General features: G+C 43.6%; 2 protein-coding genes across 3 annotated transcripts in view; both read left to right on the plus strand.

The window, feature by feature from the left end:
* Positions 1-11,236, plus strand: part of LOC106542536 (ras GTPase-activating protein 4) — a 99,484-nt gene extending 88,248 nt beyond the window's left edge. Inside the window, exons 17-21 of the mRNA XM_087717226.1 lie at positions 1,976-2,113; positions 4,383-4,518; positions 7,980-8,100; positions 9,851-9,906; positions 11,090-11,236. Of these exons, the coding sequence (XP_087573352.1) occupies positions 1,976-2,113; positions 4,383-4,518; positions 7,980-8,100; positions 9,851-9,906; positions 11,090-11,226 (588 nt within the window). The 3' untranslated portion in view covers positions 11,227-11,236. The remainder of the gene's footprint in view (positions 1-1,975; positions 2,114-4,382; positions 4,519-7,979; positions 8,101-9,850; positions 9,907-11,089) is intronic.
* Positions 11,237-15,788: 4,552 nt separating this feature from the next.
* Positions 15,789-22,579, plus strand: POLR2J (RNA polymerase II subunit J). Of its 2 annotated transcripts, XM_014067628.2 has the most exons (4): positions 15,789-15,919; positions 18,803-18,892; positions 20,621-20,795; positions 22,368-22,579. In XM_014067628.2, exons 1-4 carry the CDS (start codon positions 15,867-15,869, stop codon positions 22,401-22,403), a joined length of 354 nt encoding a protein of 117 aa, XP_013923103.1. In that variant the 5' UTR covers positions 15,789-15,866; the 3' UTR covers positions 22,404-22,579. The 2 variants fall into 2 exon arrangements, with proteins under 2 accessions (XP_013923103.1, XP_013923102.1); XM_014067627.2 differs by lacking the exon at positions 22,368-22,579 and having other exon boundaries at positions 20,621-22,279.
* The last annotated feature ends 40 nt before the right edge of the window (positions 22,580-22,619 follow it).

A 22,619-nucleotide genomic window follows, 5' to 3' on the forward strand; every position in this document is an offset into this window, starting at 1 on the left:
TACAGCATTTTTTGTCCCCCGAAATCCTGCCCCTTTCACCAAAATGACTGTGCATAGCCTTTAGGAGGCCTTTAGAGAGCTCTTGGAGGCTGGGGAGGGCAGAAATGAGCAAAAAAGGCCCGTTTTTTGCACAATTTTACCCCCCCACCCAGCCTCCAAGAGGGCTCTATAAGCTTCCTAAAGACTATCCATGCCCCTTTTTAAAGAAAAATGGGCCATTTTTGCTCATTCCCCCCCCCCCCCCAAGGAGCACTCTAAAGGCTCCCTAAAGGCTCTTCATGCTTTTTTGGGGGGTGGGGGAACGGGCCATTTTTGGGAAGTTTGCAGAGTGCAAAACCTTTTTTAAAAAATTCTCCTCTTCAAAACCTCGCTGCGTCTTATACTCTGGTGTGTCTTATATTCCGAAAAATATGGTAGGTATCTCCCCCCCCCCCCAAAGCAGCAGCCAAATGGTCAGCCTCAAATTATCCTACTTTGATGGTGCAGTGGTTAAATGCAGTATTGCAGGCTCACTCTGCTCACTGCCAGTAGTTTGATCCTGATGGGTTCAAGGTTGACTCAGCCTTCCATCCTTCCAAGGTGGGTAAAATGAAGACCCAGATTGTTGGGGGCAATAGGCTGACATTGTAAACCACTTAGACAGGGCTGTAAAAGTACTGTGAAGTGGTATATGAGTCTAAGTGCTATTGCTATTATGTGAAGATTGAGCTCTCTGGAAAAGGTATCATTTCTAGGAAAGGTGGAAGGGAAGAGAAGTTGAAGATGCTGAGCTGAATTCAGGTGCAGTGGCAATGGGAGCACCATTGTGAGACTCTCCAGGTTAGGGATAGATCATTGTGGATATAATCTACCTACGTAGTCACTAGGAGTAAAAAACAACTTGATGACACATATTCAAATCTTTGAAGCCCTTGAAGCAATGTGTCAGGGTTCCATTGCCCTAACTAAATCATGAGCCTTGAGCCAAGCTTCAAAAGAAATCCAGTTATTTATTAGGAGCAACATGTTGGTACATACCCAAGTGAAGCCAACTCTGACCCCATATAATTTATGGTCGAATTATGGCCCTATTTTACCCCCTTCCCTCAGGGTGTGTCATAAATCACATTAGCCAACAGAGTATTTCATGGGCTGTAGAGATCACTCCCCCTCCAGCTGCTGTGGGTAACCTGGGAGACAGCCTTGAGAAAGAGATGCTTGGAATGTGCTTCTATTTGTAGCCGCTGTGCTGCTTCGTCAGTTTCCCAACCCTCTTGCCTATGGCAACTCGAGAGCAGGCCAAGGATGCTTTGCGAGTTGACATAAACTAGTATAAGAATGTTGGACTAGGAGTGCAGAGATTTGAATTCAAGTCTCGGTTATAAAACTCATGATGTGATTTTGAACCAGCTATTATTGTGCTGAAGAAGAATAACATTCAAGCCAGCTAATTTTCACGCGCAGCGGAGCACCCAAACTCAAAGACCAGCGGGCTGGCGCATGCATGCCTGTTTTATGGCCATTTTGGGGTCGTTTTCAGCCCGTTTTTGGGTTGTTTTCAGGTTGTTTTTCAGCACTCGCGAAGACCAACTGGCCTGCAAAGACATGCATACCGAAAACCCGAATAGCAGTTGGTGACGGAGTGCATGCCCACAGAGAGGGCGCTGCGTGCCACCTCTGGCACGCTTTCCATAGGTTCGTCATCCCTGGGATAGGAGAAACCTTTGCCTTTACCTTTTTAAGTGTTTTTCATTTGAGGGAAACTTTAAAATAGAATTTTTCAGATTCGCGGAGGAAGAAAGCTCTACTTTTAGTACTCTCACCTATTGTGATGATATAGAATCTCCATGATTAGAGACTGTCTTCTCCAGAATACTAGTGGCTACTGGGGGAAAGGGTTGCTGGAAGCATTTGGTTGAATTGACAATGCGAGAGAAAGTTTGCTTCTATTTGACTCAAGGTTTCTTGAATATATATTGATGCAATTTCCTTTCAGAAAAGCTCTTTTGTGCCACTGACTAGCATCCGGGCAGCTGAGAAAGTAGAAGAGAAGAGTTTTGGTATCTCCCATGTCATGCAGATCATCTACACTAACGATGCTGGGCAAGAAGACACAGCTTACCTGCAGTGCAAGGTGGAGACACCAGAAGTCGCATTTTGTTCGGGTGGGGAGGGGAAAGCAAGAATCCATCTGGGTGGCCCCAGGACAGAACTTGCATTGATAGATACAACATGCCACTTGTTTTCTGAAATGAGCAGCTATATAAATTAGACAAATAAATGCAAAGAATCCAGCAGTTTCTCACGTCTGCAAAACTGGGATATGCTTTCAAATAAAATGCAAGGGAATCAAAATGTTTTTAAGGAGAAACAAAAATGCACCCCGTTGATTCTTTCTTTCCCAGCAGGTGTGTGGCACCTGGCCATCTTTGTCTGGGTTTAGAAGCTAAGCAGAGTCAGGTCTGTTTAAATCCCTGGAAGGGAAACCACTAGGAAATCTCAGGGCTATCAAAATGTCAAAATGTTCCCAAACAAGAAAGCAGGAAACTAACTTTGTTCTGCTGCACAAAAAGTATTTCAAAGTATCAATGAATTCACCCAAGAGACTAATTTAGATTGAGAAGCGCTTTAATTTTTATGAGAGTTTAACAAGAGCTTAGGCCTTATTTGCATTGTGAAAATGATCCAGGCATCAGTCAGGCTTAGGGTTAACCACAATGATTCCAGCTTTGTGAGCGAACAGCTAATCTGGGATGACTGGTTGATGGTGTTTCAGTGAGGATGAACACCACCATGGAAAGACTTGACTGCAGTAGATGAAAACAAAGGACAGTTTAGGAGGAACCTGGCTCCCAAACAGTCACTGTGAGATGGATCTCGGAGTCTTAAGAGGACAACCAGTTAAATATGAGCCAGCAGTGTGTGGAGGCAGCCAAAAAAGCCAATGCAATCCTAAATTGCATTAGCAGAGGGATTCAGTCAAGCAGGTCCCTTCCAACTCTGTTATATTATTCTATCTATTCTATTCTAATTCCTATTCCTATCCTATTCTATTCTATGTTGCATTAACAGAGGGATTCAATCAAGATCAAGTGAAGTACCACTCTATAAAGCCTTAGTAAGACCACACCTAGAGTACTACATCCAGTTTTGGTCCCCACACTATAAAAAAGATGTTGAGACTCTAGAAAGAATGCAGAGAAGAGCAACCAGGATAATTAGGGGATTGTAGGCTAAAACATACAATGAACGGTTACAGGAACAAGGCATGGCTAGTCTAGTGAAGAGAAGGACCAGGGGAGACAAGATAGCAGTTGTCCAATATTTGAGGGGCTGCCACAGACAGGAAGGGGTCAAGCTATTGTCCAAAGCACCTGAAGGCCAGACAAGGAATAATGGATAGAAACTGAGGAAGAAGTGATTCAACCTGGAAATAAGAAATTTTCTGACAGGGAGAACAAACAACCAATGGAAGAGAAGTTGCCTTCAGAAATTGTGGGAACTTTATCACCGGAAACTTTCAAGAAGAGACTGGACTGCCATTTGTCAGAAATGGTGTAAGATCTCCTGCTGGAACGGGGGGGGGGAGGGGTTGGACTAAATGACCTACAAGGTCCCTTCCAACTCTGTTAATCTGTTAAAATGACACAGAGACAGAGTCTCAAAAGAAATTCCATTTTTGCAGTTCCTCTCTAGGTCTTGGTCTCAATAATGACTGATAACAAGGCCAGATTACCCTCCAGTAAGTAATTAACATTCCATGAAAGGAATTTATTAAATTAATTTAGCCCCATCCGCCCTGAAAAAAGAAAGGATCTATCTCTAGCTAATTATAATCTTCCTTGAACGCTGGGTCAATGAAATCAGTTTTGCAGTTGGCAGAACCTGTATTAGGCATTGACATTTAATTAGACCGTGAAACCGTTGCATCAAATAAATTTGGAAAATAAATGAATCAGGTGAATCATGTGTGAATCGGGTTGTAATTCCATACTATATTTGTATTTTGTCATTGGTTAATTTTAATATGCATGGTTAAGTATCAACTACGGTTCAAGCATCCTGTTATAGTTCTATTCTCTCGTGTACAAATGTCACAGTGAACAAGATTGAAGGTGTGTATCTTTTAAGGGAATTGAAAGTAGCTCAACATTGGCTTCCTCACTTTCACTGTCCACTGTCACTGTCCACTGTCCACTCTGCTTTCTATTGACCTGCAGTTTTCTCTAGTCAAACAAGTGTGTGGGATATACAGCATTGCCAAACCCACAGCCTGGGCCTTGTAGTATCTGTTTCTCTAGAAGTAGGGCAGAAAAAGGGGGAGATGTGTTAAAGGCCCTGGCTACCTCCAATCAGGAGAATCCATGGCATTTATGGCCTTTCTGCCTTGCCTTGTTTTACAGTGTGTGAACGAGCTGAGCCAGTGGCTCTCAGCCTTACGGAAAGTCTGTGGGAATAACGCTGGAATGCTATGCTCCTATCACCCAGGGGTTTTCAGAGGAGACAAATGGAGTTGCTGCCACCTAAAGAACAAAGCAGGTATTGCACTTGTTGGCAACGCTACTGCACTGCCTTTGTTATCTCCCATATCTCTGGGTGTGAGACTTTGTATCACAATGTTTTCTCCTTAAGTTTATTTTAATATATATCAATATAAGAGGGCTCTTTAAAAAATAAAAACTATACCCATTTTCCCTGAAAACAAGGCAGGGTCTTATTTTGTTTTGACCCCCAAAATAAGCACTTGGCCTTATTTTCGGGGAGGTCTTATTATTTTTGAGGTGCAGGAGGTGGTGAGTGTGGCTGGTGCTGTGTTGCAATATTTTCAGGGAGGGCTTGTTTTCGGGGGAGGGCTTATTTTAGCACATGAGCTCAAAAGCCCAATTGGGCTTATTATCCAGGGAGGTCTTATTTTGGGGGAAACAGGTTAGAAAAAAAAATGTACAGCTCTTCCTTGTGTAACCATCACTCGCTTGCCAGCCATTTAAAATTACGATGGTCCTTAACAGAGCTAAATGTCCATGGAGATTCTCAATCATCCAGGTCATGGTTGTCCCGAAGGTGAAGGTTTGAAGGTTTGAAGGTTTATTGGGATTTATATGCCGCCCTTTTCCCTGAGGGGACTCAGGGCGGCTTACAACCACAGGGGAGGGGGGGTGCAAGGTCAAAACAAAACAATATGTGAACAAAAGAAAAAATAATAAAACACAACTTTCATTCAACAATCAAACACTCGGGCGGGTAATTGGAAGCCTATCCCCAGGCCTGCTGGGAGAGCCAGATCTTGAGGGCTGCGCGGAAGGTCTGGATAGTGGTGAGGGTACGGATCTCCATGGGGAGCTCGTTCCACAGGGTCGGGGCAGCAACAGAAAAGGCCCTCCTCCGTGTGGTCGCCAGTCGGCAGTGACTGGCAGATGGAATTCGGAGGAGGCCCAGTCTGTGCGATCTGATTGGTCGATTTAGGGAGGTAATCGGCAGAAGGCGGTCTCTCAAGTACCCAGATCCACTACCATGGAGTGCTTTAAAGGTGGTCATCAATATCCTGAAGCGCACCCGGAGACCAACAGGTAGCCAGTGCAGCTCGCGGAGGACAGATGTAACATGGGCGAACCGCGGTGCGCCCACTATCACTCGCGCGGCTGCATTTTGGACTAGCTGTAGTCGCCGGATGCACTTCAAGGGCAACCCCATGTAGAGCCCATTGCAGTATTCCAGTCTAGAGATCACAAGGGCTCGAGTGACTGTTGTGAGAGCCCCCCGGTCTAGGTAGGGCCGCAACTGGCGGACCAGGCGAACCTGGGCAAATGCCCCCCTGGTCACAGCTGACAGCTGGTGATCAAAAGTCAGCTGTGGATCCAGGAGGACTCCTAAGTTGCGGACCCTATCTGAGGGGTATAAAATTTGACCCCCCAGCCTAAGCGTTGGTGTATTAGCCAAATTGTTGGGGGGGAAGCACAACAGCCACTCGGTCTTATCCGGGTTGAGTACCAGTTTGTTAGCACTCATCCAGTTCTTAACGGCCTCCAGACCCTGGCTCATCACGTCCACCGCTTCATTGAGTTGGCACGGGGCGGACAGATACAATTGCGTATCGTCCGCATATTGGTGGTATTTTATCCCGTGCCTCCGAATGATCTCACCCAGCGGTTTCATGTAGATGTTAAATAGTAGGGGGGATAGGACCGAACCCTGAGGTACCCCACATGTTAGGGGCCTCAGGGACGATCTCTGCCCCCCGACCAACACCGACTGCGACCTGTCCGAGAGGTAGGAGGAGAACCACCGCAGAACTGTGCCTCCCACTCCCACCTCCCGCAGTCGTCGCAGAAGGATACCATGGTCGATGGTATCGAAAGCCGCTGAGAGGTCAAGGAGAACCAGGATGGACGCATAGCCTCCATCTCTGGCCCTCCAGAGATCATCGGTCAATGCGACCAAAGCGGTTTCTGTGCTGTAACCAGGTCTGAAGCCGGACTGGAAGGGGTCAAGATAGCTAGCTTCCTCCAAGGCCCGTTGGAGCTGAAAGGCCACCACCTTCTCAACAACCTTCCCGATAAAGGGAAGGTTGGAGACAGGACGAAAGTTGTTTAGGATGGCTGGATCTAACGATGGCTTCTTCAGGAGGGGTCTCACCACCGCCGTTTTAAGTACGGCGGGGAAGTGCCCCTCCCGAAGGGAGGCGGTGACAACCGCCTGGATCCAGCCATGTGTCACCTCCCTGCTGTTAGCCACCAGCCAGGAGGGACACGGGTCCAGAATACAAGTGGAGGCACTTACAGCTCGAATGGCCTTGTCCACATCCCCAGAGGCAACTTCCTGGAACTCAACCCAGAGCTGATGTGGCAAATAATCCTCCTGTGTCTCAGCTGGGTCTATTGCGGTGGAGTCCAAGTCCGATCGAAACCGAGCTACTTTGTCCGCCAAGAATTGAGCATAATCCTCAGCCCTACCCTGCAAGGGGTCTCCCGCATCCCTCCTATTGAGGTGCTTTTTCAAGAGTCAGTTCCATTTTTTCTTTGAAGATGTTTCGCTTCTCATCCAAGAAGCTTCTTCAGTTCTGTCTGGGTGGAGGCGAATGGAAGGCCTGCAAGGAGTAAAAAAAGTACTTGTGACCAGCCCATCGCAGTGTCCCTGCAGGCACGGGATCATGATTCAAATCCTGAGCAACTGTCACACATTTACAACAGTTGCTGTGTCCCATGGTCACATGATTGTCGTTTGCAACCTTCCCCGCCATTTGCTTCCCACCTGCAAAATCACCAAGAAAGCCAGCAAAGCAGACCATAAGGCACATTCTGGGATTCTCACTTAATGACTATGGCGATTCATAGAAAGACTACAGGAAAAACACTCATAAAATAAGGCCAGGCGATGCCTCACATAATAATCACATCACTTAACAATGAGTTTTCGGTTCCACCACAAAACCGCGGTCGACTAAAGCGCGCTCGCCGAAACCGCATACCTGACGTCATCACAGCGTGACGAAAAAAGCACGCTGTGAGCGGTAAAGCTGAAATTAACGCGTAAACCTAAACCTAACCCCCCCAAACCTAACCCTAACCCTAAACCTAACCCTAAACCTAACCCTTAACCTAACCCTAAACCTAACCCTAAACCTAACCCTAAACCTAACGCTAAACCTAACGCTAACCCTTAACCTAACCCTAAATCTAACCCTAACGCTTAACCTAACCCTAACCCTAAACCTAACCCTTACCTTTACGTGAATCGGCTTGCTTTAAAAGCGCTTTTTAAAGCGCCCTTTTTTCTCCGCGGTCGTTGTTGTCGCGCTGCTGATGACGTCAGGTACGCGCTTTAATCGGGCGCACTTTAGTGGACTGCGGTTTTGTCGTGCCACGGAGTTTTCTGGTAACCCTATTGTGGCGGTTAAGTCGAGGACTACCTATAGCTTGGGACTAGGTAGGGCTCTCTGTCAGCAAGATGATTCTCCAAAATTGGGACAGAATGCTTTCAGTGGTCCCTTCTTTGCTTTGAAGGTCTTGGTTGTGACAAAACTCGGCATGGAGTTACCCTGCGGGAATGGAATGATCCTTTGGATCCTGACTTGGAGGCTCAACTGATATTCCAGCATCTGCTTGCAATTCAAGAAGTGATGAGGTGACTTGACTGACCATCCCTCCCCCCCCCAATGCTGAAGTATTCTTATAAAATTGGGGGGGGGCAGTGGTGGGTGTATGTTGTGGTCTTTTTAATCTATGTTTTTGTGCTGTTAACTTCTATTTTTAAATGTATTGTCGTAAGCCGCCCGGAGTCCTTCGAGATTGGGCGGCCTATAAATGTATTTTAAAAAGCTTTTTAAAAAAAATTGCTACCAGTTCTGTGGGCGTGGCTTGGTGGGCGTGGCTTGGTGGACATAGCAGGGGAAGGACACTGTAAAACCTCCATTCCCTCCCCACTCCAGGGGAAGGTTACTGCAAAAATCCCCATTTCCTCCCGATCAGCTGGGACTCTGGAGAGAATAGATGGGGGAGGGGCCAGTCAGAGGTGGTATTTACTGGTTCTTTGAACTACTTAAAATTTTCGCTGCCAGTTCTCCAGAACTGGTCAGAACCTGCTGAATACCGTCTCTGGGGTGGGCAGGGGGGACTTTGACTTTTAATTCTTCATAGGTCTGGATGGTGCTACATGAGTCATTTAAAAGAAGGCTATGTGGTTGCCAAGAAATAACACCAACTTAGTAGAATATAATCATCCTCAATCAAATACTCTAGAAAGGGTGCAGAGAAGAGCAACCAAGATGATTAAGGGGCTGGAGGCTAAAACATACGAAGAACAGTTACAGGAACTGGGCATGGCTGGTCTAGTGAAGAGAAGGACCAGGGGAGACATGATAGGGGGCTCTTCTCCACAGAGAAGAGGGGGACAACCCATTTTCCAAAGCACCCAAAGGCCAGATAAAGGATGGAAACTGATCAAGGAGAGAAACAACCTAGAACAGGGAGAAAACTTCCTAATAGTGAGAACAATTAACCAATGGGATAACTTGCCTTCGGAAATTGTGGGTGCTTCATCACTGGAGGCTTTCAGGAAGAGATTAGACAGAAATGGTATAGGGTCTCCTGCTTGAGCAGGGGGTTGGACTAGATGACCTACAAGGTCCCTTCCACCTGTTAATCTGTTAATACCTTCTTCCTGCCAACTTGCCTTGTCTTTTCCTTCCTCTACGAAATTTAAGATACCAATTTAGTTACTGAAAATTTCTTATTTCTGCCCCCCCCCAATCTCCAATGTGTTTCCAGTCTCACAGAATCCAGGAATTGCAAAATTCTGTTATTCTCTTATATTCTGCACTAATTAGGGAATTAATGTTATGACTTCATGCAGCTGAGGGTGGAACTGTTTTGCAACCAAGATTTATAAAGAAAAAGAAAGCAGTTAAAGGAATTAGGGATGAAATGTCGTGAAGAGGGAGCCTGTATAACTACACTGATGAGAAGACAAACGACATGTTGTCCGTTTTTCAGAGAAAGCAATCCTAAAGTGGACTTTAGTAAAACCAACTGATAGAAACATTTATTGATGATAAAAATTAAAAGCTTAAAGCAGTGTTTTTCAAACTTGGCAACTTTAAGAGGGATGGACCTTAACTCCCAGAATTCCCCAGCCAGCCATACTGACTAGGGAATTCTGGGAATTGAAGTGTGGCCTTCTTAAAGTTGCCAAGTTTGAGGTATACTGCTTTTCCCAGTGTGACAGCACGCTCTCTTAAACCTGGAAAGCTATTGAAGTTTTGAAGTGATTATTGTATAATGTTCCTTGTCTTGCAACCCTATTCACAAAATGCATCCATCTGCGCTGTATGATTTACTAACTTTGAACTGTTGTTTGGTTTTTTTACTGTCCAAAGGGAAAAGTATGAGGAATTGTCAGTTCTGGAGAAAAGTGAAAAACATCAGAGCGAAGGTACACAATTTAATTTAATTTAAATTTTAATGTATTAGCTGCCCAACTCTGCCTAACAATGGATTGCGGCATTAAATTTAAAATTATTATTTAATTTAATGCCATAATCCATTGCTAGGCAGAGTTTTGGAAGCTAATACATTTAAATGATAATAGGATTGGTGGATAAAGATGCCAGGTCCAGTCTAAACATCCTGCTGATTGTCCAACAAACCATAATAATGATAGTAAATGGTTGAAATGGGGAGGTTGGGTTGAGGCTGCTTTTGTTCCAAATGGCCAGAGTCCACACAACACCTTTAACAGAGGTGAACAGATATATGTATTCATATCTTACTATCTATATTATCATGACATGGGTTTATGGATAGAATAGCTAGATTATAAAGATGTAGAGTGAATTGAAAGATTGGTGTCAGCCCTACCAGATAGATCACACAGAAAAACATGACCAGACGAGGTCATTCTACTTTATTGTAAGGATACATTAACAGAATCTTGTAAGTGGAATTCTCCCCCATCTCCTTTACATCATGAGAGGCTAGGGAGGGTCTCTTCTGAGACTCTTGCCCTGCCCACTATTCAGCTAATATCAGTGGTGGGATCCTGCCGGTTTAACAACCGGTTCGGAGATCGCGTGCTCAGTTTTACCAAAACTTATCTTCCACGTTACTTCTTGGGCAGTAACAGTTGAGGCGCAGCAATCTGCTCCGCTGCGCTAATCAGCTGAGAGGAGATAGGTAAGTAAAGTCGAAGTGGCGGGCGAGCAGGCCAACTGATTCGCTCTCAGCTGATGGTCGGAACTACCGGTTCGTCCAAACCGGTCCAAACAGGCTGAATCCTACCCCTGGCTAATATGCTGTCTCTTATTGGACCTAGCCCAAGGCAGCATCACTTCGTTCCTTCTCCCAAAGTCTTTTGCACATAACCCTGCAGAATGTCAGTGGGAGAATGTATGTCCCTGTCCACCTCTAGCTTCCCTACTCTGTTGCTTCCTTCAGTCTCACCTGCAATGCTGTTGCAGAAAATCAGCTCTAAGAAAAACAGTCCTTGATAGGAAAAAAAAGGTTGTTCTACATATCAGAGCTGTCCTCTTTTAGGGGCATCAAATGATGACTAGAGGGTTTGGATATCTCTTCCTAGCTGACCTCCCCTCTCGTCTTCTCCCCCTCTCTTGCTACAGATCCTGAAAATGCTGACCGCCCTTTCAGGCTTTTCCAGATACTACATGATTTAGAAGAAATTTACCAAAAGGAGGTTTCCCGGTCTACTGACATGGCCCAGCGGAATCAGAATCACTTGGTGGAACTGCAGACGTGACTCCCCCCCCCCCCAAAATCATTTGGGGGCAAGCTCCACCTTTGCCCTCTTCAAGCAGAATGGTTGCTACACCCCCAGAATGGCAACTACACACTCTGGACGCAATGTTGTCCACTGAGATGGAATGGGAGGGACTCGGAAGGTCCTAACCTCTCTTTCGGGACCCCTGCAGTGGTGGGATTCAGCCAGTCCGCACCTATCCGGGAGAACCGGTTCTTAACTTTCAAAGCAGTTCGGAGAACCGGTTGTTGCAAGAAATCTCATTTTGTTTTTCCCACTTTACAGGGCTAATCCTGTAAGGAAGGCAGGAAGGAAACATTCTGGTGTTATTTCTAGCCTAATCTTTGTTGCCCTGCTTACAGAAACTGCCTCTCCGGTTAACCCTTATTACATTGTAACAGCTAAGGCAAAGTGTCCATTGACATGACTGATGTTGAATTGGCCACGCCCACCCAGTCACATGACCACTGAGCCCCGCCTACCCAGGGCAGAAAACCAGTTGTTAAATTATTTGAATCCCACCACTGGGCCCCTCCTGTTATTCAGTTGTTTGGTCTCTAGTTTCTGTGGATCATAGAGACTGGCTCTTTTATCTCTGTTCATCCACCAGAATTGGACAATTCTTTTTCTTTTTCTTTCTAAAAAAAACCTGGGTTTCTCTTTCTCATGATGCTTTTGATAATACACAACAACAGTGCAGCTACTCTGTGGGGCGGGGGCGGGGGTGGTAGGGTAAAGTTTCTGTGCCTTTCATTCTTCCATCTTTTTTCCTTCCGTCTTTTTCTTATGTCGCTCTAAAACACACACCGTGTTGCATTAACAAGCAGCCTGAATCTTGTGATGTAGCATCTTACACAGAACTTTTTTTCACTAACAATGGATTTCTTGAAGAAGCAACGTTTCCCAGATTCTGAGCTCCGATGCATGGAAGAGCTGCACTAAATTAGAACAAGGGTGAGATTTGAACTTTTGGGAGCCCCATAAAACTGCAGCAAACTGCTCAAAGCTTATACAAAGTCCACAGCTGCAAGATCTGAGAGAGAGAAAAAGAGAGGGGAGGGAGGGAGAAAACGGTGCTGCAATTTTTTTTTTGGCGGGGGGGGGGGGTGCTAAGGGTCATCTAATAAGACAATTGTAGGTGTGGATCTTAATATAGGAAAGAGGAAAGAAGAATTGCTCTATCCTTGATCCTCTGTCCCTTCAAGACCCTCAAAACATTGAATGTACAATAAAGCTTTTTTTTAAAATAAATAAATAAATATCAAGGACTCCATCAATGTCTGACATTTTTCATTTTCTCCCTTTGAAGGACATCAGATTGGCATGTAAATTGCAGAGGAAATTTTGTGATTAAAAACATGGTGATAAAACTTGTATGCTTCCCCTCCCTCACCCCAACCAGCTCAAGGAGACAAGAACAGAGAGAAAGAATGACCGGAGAACGCATCTATTATTTTCTCTTTTAAAAAAAACAGATAGCTTTATTAAGTTTCAAAAGCAAACCTTAAAATACAAGCTAAAATATAAGGGGAAAGGGGAGGAGAATAGGGACATTTTTAAAAAAATGACAAAAAGTCTACACCAAAGGAATTATATAACAAAGGTGACCTCCAACTTATTTCAGTAGAGCAGTGGTTCCCAAACTTGGCAACTTTAAGACTTGTGGACTTCAACTCCCAGAATTCTCCAGCCAGCTCTGCAAGTTTTTGCCAAGTTTGGGAACCACTGCCCTAGATGTTAGGCTCAAGATCCAGATGGATCTTGACAGACTTGGACACAGGGCCCTAATTAATAAAATGAAATTCAATGTAGAGAAAGTAAGAAAAAGCAAAATTACACATGCAGATTGGGTGACACCAGGCTTAATAGTAGTAACTGTGAGAGGGATCTTGGAGTCTTAGTGGACAACCAATTAAATATGAGCCAACAGTGTGTGGTGGAACCCAAAAAAGCAAATGCAATCCTTTGTGGGTTGCCGCAAAGAAGAGGGAGTCAACTTATTATCCAAAGCACCTGAGGTCAGGAGAAGAAGCAATGGGTGGAAACTAATCAAGGAGAGAAGCAACCTAGAACTAAGGAGAAATTTTCTGACAGAATAATTAATCAGTGGAACAACTTGCCTCCAGAAGTTGTGGATGCTCCAACACTGGAAGTTTTAAAGAAGAGATTGGATAACTATTTGTCTGAAGTGGTGCCTAAGCAGGTCCCTTCCAACTCTATTATATTATTCTATTCTATTCTAATTCCCATTCCTATCCTATCCTATTCTATGTTGCATTAACAGAGGGATTCGATCAAGTGAAGTACCACTCTATAAAGCCTTAGTAAGACCACACCTAAAATACTGCATCCAGTTTTGGTCATCAAATTATAAAAAAGATGTTGAGACTAGAAAAAATGCAGAGAAGAGCAAGCAGGATGATTAGGAGGCTGGAGACTAAAACATGAAGAACGGTTACAGGAACTGGGCATGGCTATTCCAGTGAAGGGAAGGACCAGGGGAGACATGATAGCGGTTGTCCAATATTTGAGGGGCTGCCACTGAGAGGAAGGGGTCAAGCTATTTTCTAAAGCACCTGAAGGCCAGACAAAACTGACCAAGGAGAGATTCAACCTAGAAATAAGGAGAAATTTTCTGACAGTGAGAGCAATCAACCTTCGGAAGTTGTGGGAGCTTCATCACTGGAGGCTTTCAAGAAGAGACTGGATTGCCATCTGTCAGAAATGGTGTAGGGTCTCCTGCTTGGGCAGATGGGGTGTTGGACTAGATGACCTAGAAGGTCCCTTCCAACTTGTTAATCTATTATCCCTCCCATAGCATGGGATGCTCTTCCTTCCCTTACCTCAGAGTATTCCTTTGGAGGACACTGCCAAGACAAATTCTCTTAGCAGAATTTCAGAGGTAGCTTCCCATTGCTTTCTTCCTAGGGCTGAGAAGGTAAGATTGGCCCGAGGGCAATCCACGGGCTTCGTGCCTACAGCAGGATTCAAATTCACAGTCTCCTGGTTTTATCCTGGTGCCTTCACCACGACTCTAGAAGATGTTGAGACTCTAGAAAGAGACAAGAGCAACAAAGATGATTAGGGGACTGAAGGCTAAAACATATGAAGAACGGATGCAAGAACTGGGTATGAGCAAGAACTAGTTTAATGAAAAGAAGAACTAGGGGAGACATAATAGCAGTGTTCCAGTGGTGGGTTGCAGGTGGTACGCCCTGGTATGGGCATACCGGAGCCTGCCCAGAGCACCGTCCGGTACGATGCTCCGGAGGGCCCAGCCGAGCTCCTTACCTGTCTTTTAAGGCTTCCGCGCTTCCATGGACAGCACCTGTGCGATGCTCCGCGGAGCAGCTGGACCATCATGGAGGCTCATGGAAGTGCTAAGACACATGTGTGTGCTGCGCATGTCCATGTGAACGCCGCCGAGCCCGTTCCAACTGTACCGGTTGGAATGGGATCCGGAACACACTACTGCAGTGTTCCAATATGTCAGTGGCTGCCACAAAGAAGAGGGAGTCAGACTATTCTCCAAAGCACCTGAGAGTAGGACAAGAAGCAATGGGTGGAAACTAATCAAGGAGAGAAGCAATTTAGAACTAAGGAGAAATTTCCTGACAGTTAGAACTGATGAAAGAGATGTCCTTCTGGGTTCGGCTCCAAGTGGGGAAAAAGACACTGGAGAGACATGGAGGCTGCTTGGAAAGATGGTTTATTGGTGGACAGGGCCACATGGCTTGAGCTCCTGAACAGAAAAGGTGATCACATGCTTCAATGTTGGTGGAGAAAAGAGAAGGGCTGACTGAGATGCTGAGTCCCTGGTTTTATCCCCCTCTGGCCTTTGATCTTGAGCTTGTATTCTGATTGGTTGTCAGACTCCCATGGGGCTATGCAGGGGCAACTCTCTAGGCTGCGTTTTGAATCCAGGTTTGGTTGAGTTCTCAGATGCCATGTGGTGAGTTGGGTAGAGGGCCAATATTATCATGCCTTAATCCCATCCCCTGGAGCTGAAGGGGAGAACTCTTTATTATGTAAAGTGGACTAGCTTGGCCTTCTAAATGGCCCATTGACAAAGTGGGGATGGGCAGGAAGCTACAGGGATCTATTCTGTCTTTTAAAACATGTTTCTTCCTTTTCACATCCAGAGAAATATTCTGCCTTTTCAATATTTCCTAGGATATTTCATTTTTCTGGGAGAGGGCTGGGTGATAACTTCCTACAGAACAATTATCAGTGGAACAGCTTGCCTCCAGAAGTTGTGAATGATCCAACACTGGAAGTTTTTAAGAAGATGTTGGATAACCATTTGTCTGAAGTGGTGTAGCGTTTCCTAAGCCTAAGCAGGGGTTGGACTTCAAGGTCCCTTCCAACTCTTGTTATTCCATTCTATTCTGCACTAAAGAGGTTCCCAAACACCCACTAGGGGGTGCTAAAGGGCAGCCTCTTGGGAGAAAGAGGCAAATTGCTACTGGAAACGCGACGGAGCATTTCGTCCTCCTTGCCGCTGGGTGATGCACCGTCACCATATTGGCACAAGGAACCTGAACCCGGAAGGAGTCGTAGAAATTTGACCCCCGAAAACATATTTCTCCCGGAAGCGGCGGCTTTGCTGAAGAAGCGTCTGCGAGAAGCAAGTGAGGAGAATGAATGCCCCCCCGGCCTTCGAGTCCTTTTTGCTCTTCGAAGGGGAGAAAAAGTCAGTGGGAGAGGGGAAAGGGTCGTGGGGTGGGCGGAGAGGCAGCCAAAGTCAACCCTCCCGGTTAGGAGGGTGGGGGAAGGACTATGCTAGCCCCCTGTATCTCAAACCCTTGCAGAGGGGGATGGGGAGAGCAAATGGGGCGGGTGGGCTCTTCGTGGTGCCTTCAACTCCTGAAAGAAAGATTTTATTCACTTATTTAAAGAACTTAAAGGCAGCTCGCATCAACTGCCTACCCCCTTAGAAGGGGTAGGAATCTAGCCAAAAATACGAGGGCGAGTTTTTGCCTAAAGAAGCCCTGGGCTTTACTTGTTTGACATTTCTAAGTTAAATTCTTCAAGATCTTGGGGAAAAAATCAATGCTCATTGCTATGACTGTTAGTCTTCTCATCGTTCCTATCACCCATCCCCTCCCACTTATGACTGCAGGACTGTAACTTTGTATCCTTACGATTTATATTGATACTGATTGTTTCCTGATTGCTTATGTGTACCCTGTGATTATCATTAAGTGCTGTGCCTTATGATTCTTGATGAATCAATTTTATTTTTCTGTATGGACACTGAGAGCATATGCACCTAAGACAAATTCCTTGTGTGTCCAATCACTTGGCCAATAAAGAATTCTATTCTGTGCTATGCTAGATTTTAGAAAAAGGTCTCAATGGATCTCATCTGTTCTTTTTTTTAAAAAAACTATGTTTTTATTATTTACATAGAAGTATATTGAATCACGCAGTGATTGTCCTGGCATTTCACTTGCCATAAAAACCAAAGTGAAAACAAATAACATATATGCTACTTAAACAGTGCTGCTGGTGTACAATTATTTTAAAGCATTCCTATTCATTCTCATTCCACGTTGCATATATAGATTTCCAGGTCCCCCTACCCTAATTTTTTTCATATTCCAACTTCCACCTCATGTTTCTAACCATTGATAGAATCTGTTCCATGTGTCATAATATTTTATCTCTCCTTTGTCTTTTATTTTTAACATTAATCTATCCATTTCTGCACAGACTAGTATCTTCCTTATTATCTCATCTGAAGGGTATTTTCACTCTTCCATTGCGGTGCATACACCATTTTTGCTGCGGTCAGGATGCGTAGTATTGGGTATATTGTTCCTTTATCATAGCGATCTGTGGTGGCTACTTGCCAGACTAACCAGCAACCCTAAAATATATCTCATTCAAATTCTAATTAGGTCCAACCCCATTTTTTTTTGGGGGGGGTGAGCAGATAAGCTTAGCTATATGCTGCCACCTGACTAGACATACTGGGGTTTGAAAATATATATGCAAATACTAAAAGCTCACTGGCATAGTATAGGATTTCCTGCCTGAGCAGGGGGTTGGACTAGATGACCTCCAAGGTCCCTTCCAACTCTGTTGTTCTGTATTCTGGTGCCTACAAATGGAGATTTGTATGTGTAAATATTTTCCATATTTATTTCATCATGTTTATTTCATCCATTAGTTTTGATGGTCAAATGGATTCTAGATTCTATCTCAGCACACTCTTCTTCAATAAGAGACTGAGTCCAAAGATCATTTAATACAATTTATTAGGGTACTCTGACAAAGGGGTGGGGGTTGTCTCTGAAATAAGAAGAGACCAAGAGGAACCTGGGGCAAATCCTTGGAATACCTTAATACAGCAGAAAGAAATACAAAAGAATAGTTGGTTGGATGGGAAAAAATCATCCTATCCAATTGCATCAGAAAGATGGACATTGCTAAACATCCCATAATATTAAGCATGATCATTTGAATGAGCATTGTTTTAAAAGTAGGAAAAAATAAAAGTTAGTATGGGAAAAGATGTCACACTATTTGAGTGTTGTAAAATGATAACAGTTGCAGTCAGTTGAAATAGTACATAAAGCTGAATATCCCTTTGTTACCTCCGCCTGAGAAAATTCTTATCTTGCAGTTAGAAAGTTACAGAAATTTGGTTGCTAAGGCAGAAAACCTCTGCATTCCATTCTCTACTACAAGGTTATGATAAAATGTAAAAGAAAATACAGTGCAACAAAACCCAACTTAAGAGTTGCGTAGCCCTCAGTTTCTTGATGATTTGTGAATGTATATTTTGCATATTTTTTTCAATTTCCTCTTTTTGTTATATATTTAGCAGGACTATTCAAATTTTGTAAAGGTATCTGTTTTGTGTGTTTTTGGTTTATAATTTGCGTATTATGACTTGGTATATGCTGATTGATTTTTACCAGGTTTTAAGATTTGCTGGATTTTGTTTGTCCCCAAATAACCATGTAGATTGATTTCCTCTAAAGGCAATTTCCTATGCACTAAAAATCATAGCTTTTAGTTAATTAGAATGTTTTTAAGTAGGAAATTTGGATAGAAATATAGACAAATTTACATCTTTGCATCAAAACACTGTGTCTATTATTTTCTCTATTTTTATTTTTAAAAGTGTCATTATCATATAGTGATTGGAGGAGACCTGGATTCTAATCCCCACAAATCCATGGAAATTTACTGGGAGCCAGTTCCTCTTTCTTAGTCCAGTCTATCACACAAGCAAGGTTGCAGAGAGAATTGGAAGAAGGAATGCATGGAGCCTGTCTTAAAAAATGGCAGATTGAAAAACAGATATTTATCTAATGAATAAAAGATTTTTGACAGGCTCTAAATGCTGCTTCCACTCTGAAATGGCTTTGTAAAGCAACTTCAACTTCGTGTCAAGGTAGCTTTATGTACTTAAAGTATGAACAATTTGGCTGAACTTAATATAATCTAGGTTTACATAAAACAGTTGTAAAATTATTGCATGATTATTTGTAAGAGAAGACTGCACAAGCTGGTGTTAATATGACCCCTTTTTTTCTTTTTTTCCTGGTCTGTCTCATTGAAGGATTACAATAAATAAAGACACAAAAGTGCCAAATGCTTGTCTGTTTACAATCAACAAAGAAGATCACACTCTTGGGAATATAATCAAGTCGTGAGTAGCAATGGTTTTTGTTCTTACAAAATAAAGTTGATGAGTTGATTTTAAGAATGCAATTCAATTGGTCAACTGCCAAGGAACGCAGAAAAAATAGTGAGCCTTTCAGTATCCCTACCAAATCTTATCTTACTTGTAAAACCCCAGAGTATATACAGACCATGTGGAGAGCTGGTGTAATTTAAATCTATAACACAGTGATGGCCATACATATTTAGCTTAATTTCCTTTCCAGAATTCTGTTCCACAATATGCTAAAACTTTTCATGTTTAATCATCACACTCAATATAAGCTTATTGATTGGTTTTGTTTCCCTTCTCTAATGGATTTTTTTCCCCTTGAAATTTTGTAGAACCTTGTAAGTTATTGGGATCTTTCAATACTAGTGCATTCTTTTTCTAATCGATGGATGGACTTATTTTGGCTACATCAGTCAGCACTCCGTGTAAATATACAGTGTGTAGAAAAGAGAAGAATAGTCATAATTACCCAAGCAGAAACTTTCTTTTCTAGGTGTTAAAGATCATCCGCAGGCACGGGATTAGATACCATCAATATGCGGACGATACTCAATTGTATCTGTCCGCCCCGTGCCAAATCAATGAAGCGGTTGACGTGATGGGCCGGGGTCTTGAAGCCGTTATGGACTGGATGAGGGTTAACAAGCTTGTGCTCAACCCAGAAAAGACCGAGTGGCTGTTGTGTTTTCCTCCCAAAGATTTGGCCAATATTCCAACACTCAGGCTGGGGGGTCAAATTTTATACCCCTCAGAGAGGGTCCGCAACTTGGGAGTCCTCCTGGACCCACAGCTGTCATTCGACCACCATTTAACGGCTGTGACCAGGGGGGCATTCGCCCAGGTACGCCTGGTGCGCCAGTTGCGACCCTACCTGAATCGGGAGGCCCTCACAACAGTCACTCGGGCCCTTGTGACCTCTAGGCTGGAATACTGCAATGTGCTCTACATGGGGCTGCCCTTGAGGAGCATCCGGCGACTTCAGCTAGTGCAGAACGCAGCCGCGAGAGTGATCGCGGGTGCACCTCGATTCACCCGCATAACACCTATCCTCCGCGAGCTGCGCTGGCTACCTGTCGATCTCCGGATGCGCTTCAAGGTGCTATTAATCACCCATAAAGCCCTACATGGCAGTGGATCTGGTTACTTGAGAGACCGCCTTCTGCCAATTACCTCCCTACGACCTATAAGATCCCATAGACTAGGCCTCCTCCGCATTCCATCGGCCAGCCAGTGTCGGCTGGCAACTACAAGGAGGAGGGCCTTCTCAGCAGTAGCCCCGACCCTTTGGAACGAGCTCCCCGTGGAGATTCGTACCCTCTCCACCGTCCAAGCCTTCCGCATAGCCTTGAAGAACTGGCTCGCCCGTCAGGCCTGGGGATAAGGATCGCTACCCCGCCCGAATGATGAATGTATGTTGTTTACTATTTTATTATATGTTGTTGTCTTAATGTTGTATTCCCCCCTCTCTGGTTTCCTGTGAGCCGCCCTGAGTCCCCTCAGGGAAAAGGGCGGCCTACAAATGCTAATAAACCACTAAACCACTAAACCACTAAAAATGAGCAACAAGAAACATATTTTCTTTGCATTCTTATTGCATAGTTCCAAAGCTGTGTTGGAAAAAGAACTGTGAGATTGACTGGCCCTTAGTCATCCAGCAGCAGTTATCGTTTTAACAATGAAATTTTGTCTGTTTTTTCCCCCCAGGCAATTGCTGAAAGATCCTCAAGTGTTATTTGCAGGATACAAAGTCCCCCATCCCCTTGAACATAAAATAATCATTCGTGTTCAGACAACCCCCGATTACAGCCCCCAAGAAGCTTTTACCAATGCAATCACAGATCTCATCAGTGAGCTTTCTCTCCTTGAGGAGAGATTCCGGGTAAGTCAGCAGATCCTAACATCACATAATTTTGGGGGGCTGAGGGCTGCTTGCCAAAGGCCGAAATGATGAAACCTAAAGCTATGACTGAATTAGGTGAGATATTTCAGCTCTGTTAAATATTTACCATATTTTTCGGAGTATAAGACGCACCTTTTTTCCTCAAAAAAGAGGCTGAAAATCTGTGTGCATCTTATACATCAAATACAGCATTTTTTGCCTCCCGAAGCCCCGCCCCTTTACCAAAATGGCTGTGCAGAGCCTTATGGAAGCTTTCACAGAGCTCCTGGGGGCTGGGGAGGGCAGAAATGAGCAAAAGACGGGCCATTTTTTCCTTTTGGAAAGCTCTTTAACTGATTGATGAGAATTACATTGATCAAGTGCTGTGCCAGCAGAAACGCCTACCTATCTACTGTATTTTTCTATTTCTCTCTCTCTCTATTCCTCTACCTACCTACACACTCTCTCCCTACCTACCTACTATATTTCTCTCTGTCCCTTTATCTACCTTATCCACCTACCTAACTACTCTCTCCTTACCTATCTACTGTATTTCTCTCTATCTCTCTACCTACCTACACTCCCTCTCTCTCCCTATTTCTCTCTCTCTATCCTTTTATCTAGCTACCTACCTACTCTCTCCCTCCCTCCCTACTGTATTTCTCTCTTTCTCTCCCTCTCTATCCCTCTACCTACGTTTTTTAAAAATTTGCCTCTTCAAAACCTTGGTGCGCCTTATACTCCAGTGCATCTTATACTTCGAAAAATACGGTAAGCTTCATTGGGGTTTTTTAATTATGCATCTACCCTTATAGCAAGATGAACTTTGGGGCCGAAACTTGAAATTGAGGCAGGTTAAGCCTTTTGGGGAGACAGAATCTTGTAACTCACCCATAAGATATTAAAGTATATAGTTGTTAGAGAATAAGACATCAAAAAAATTGCCTGTTAATACCATTTGATCTGAAGAGGCTCCCAAGATCCATCATCTATTCCCACCTCTAATATGCGAGTTCTGGGCAATAAAGTCACATAGATGTCAAACATCATCAGAAATCAATGTGTGGGTCTTCTATGGCAGGGAGCTTTATATCCTCGTTACCCTAACCAAGAATGTCCTTTGTGACATTTCCATCAAATTATGTTTCTGGTAATAATGGGGCTTGCCATGAATAATTAGGTACAGAGAAAGAGATATGGCATTTTAAACAGCTGTGTTGACTTTTCAGATGGCTTTGTTTTCTGAGAAGGATAAGAAAAATCACAAATATAAGAATATGTTGCAGTTTCTTTGATAATTTCACCAATCTGCCATTAATGATGGTGGATAATTAAATGGCTTCAGTTATTTGTAAAGAAGAATAAAGGTGGGCTATAAATAAATAAATACATTTTGTCTGGTCAGGTTTAGCTCATGCATTTTGAAGTTCGGATAGACTTAGAATAATGGCAGCTCCTTCCTCCAACAAGGGAACTTTCCTTACTTTTATAATCAGACCTTAAATGAAATTCTCAAGATTTTTATTTATTTATTTTTATTTTTCAGTTACCATGTGCTTATTTTTCTCTTAGGTTGCCATCAAAGACAAACAAGAAGGAATTGAGTAGTAGTTATGTTTATCAAATATATTTGTAAATAAAATTCATTTTTCAATGTAGCAGTCTACAAGAAATGTATTTATGATTACTTTGCTACTTTATAACCTCTAAGAAATTTCAATATAGGTCATTTACATGAAAGTTCAGCTTATGTGATGGCTAATAAATTATACTTCTTAAGTTTTGCTCTGTTTTCCAAGTGATTATACCTTCAGCAAAAAAACA

Source organism: Thamnophis sirtalis, unplaced genomic scaffold (genome assembly GCF_051295495.1).
Source record: "Thamnophis sirtalis isolate CommonGarterSnake01/CBP01778 unplaced genomic scaffold, rThaSir2_p1.2 scaffold_6, whole genome shotgun sequence".
NCBI lineage: Eukaryota > Metazoa > Chordata > Lepidosauria > Squamata > Natricidae > Thamnophis > Thamnophis sirtalis.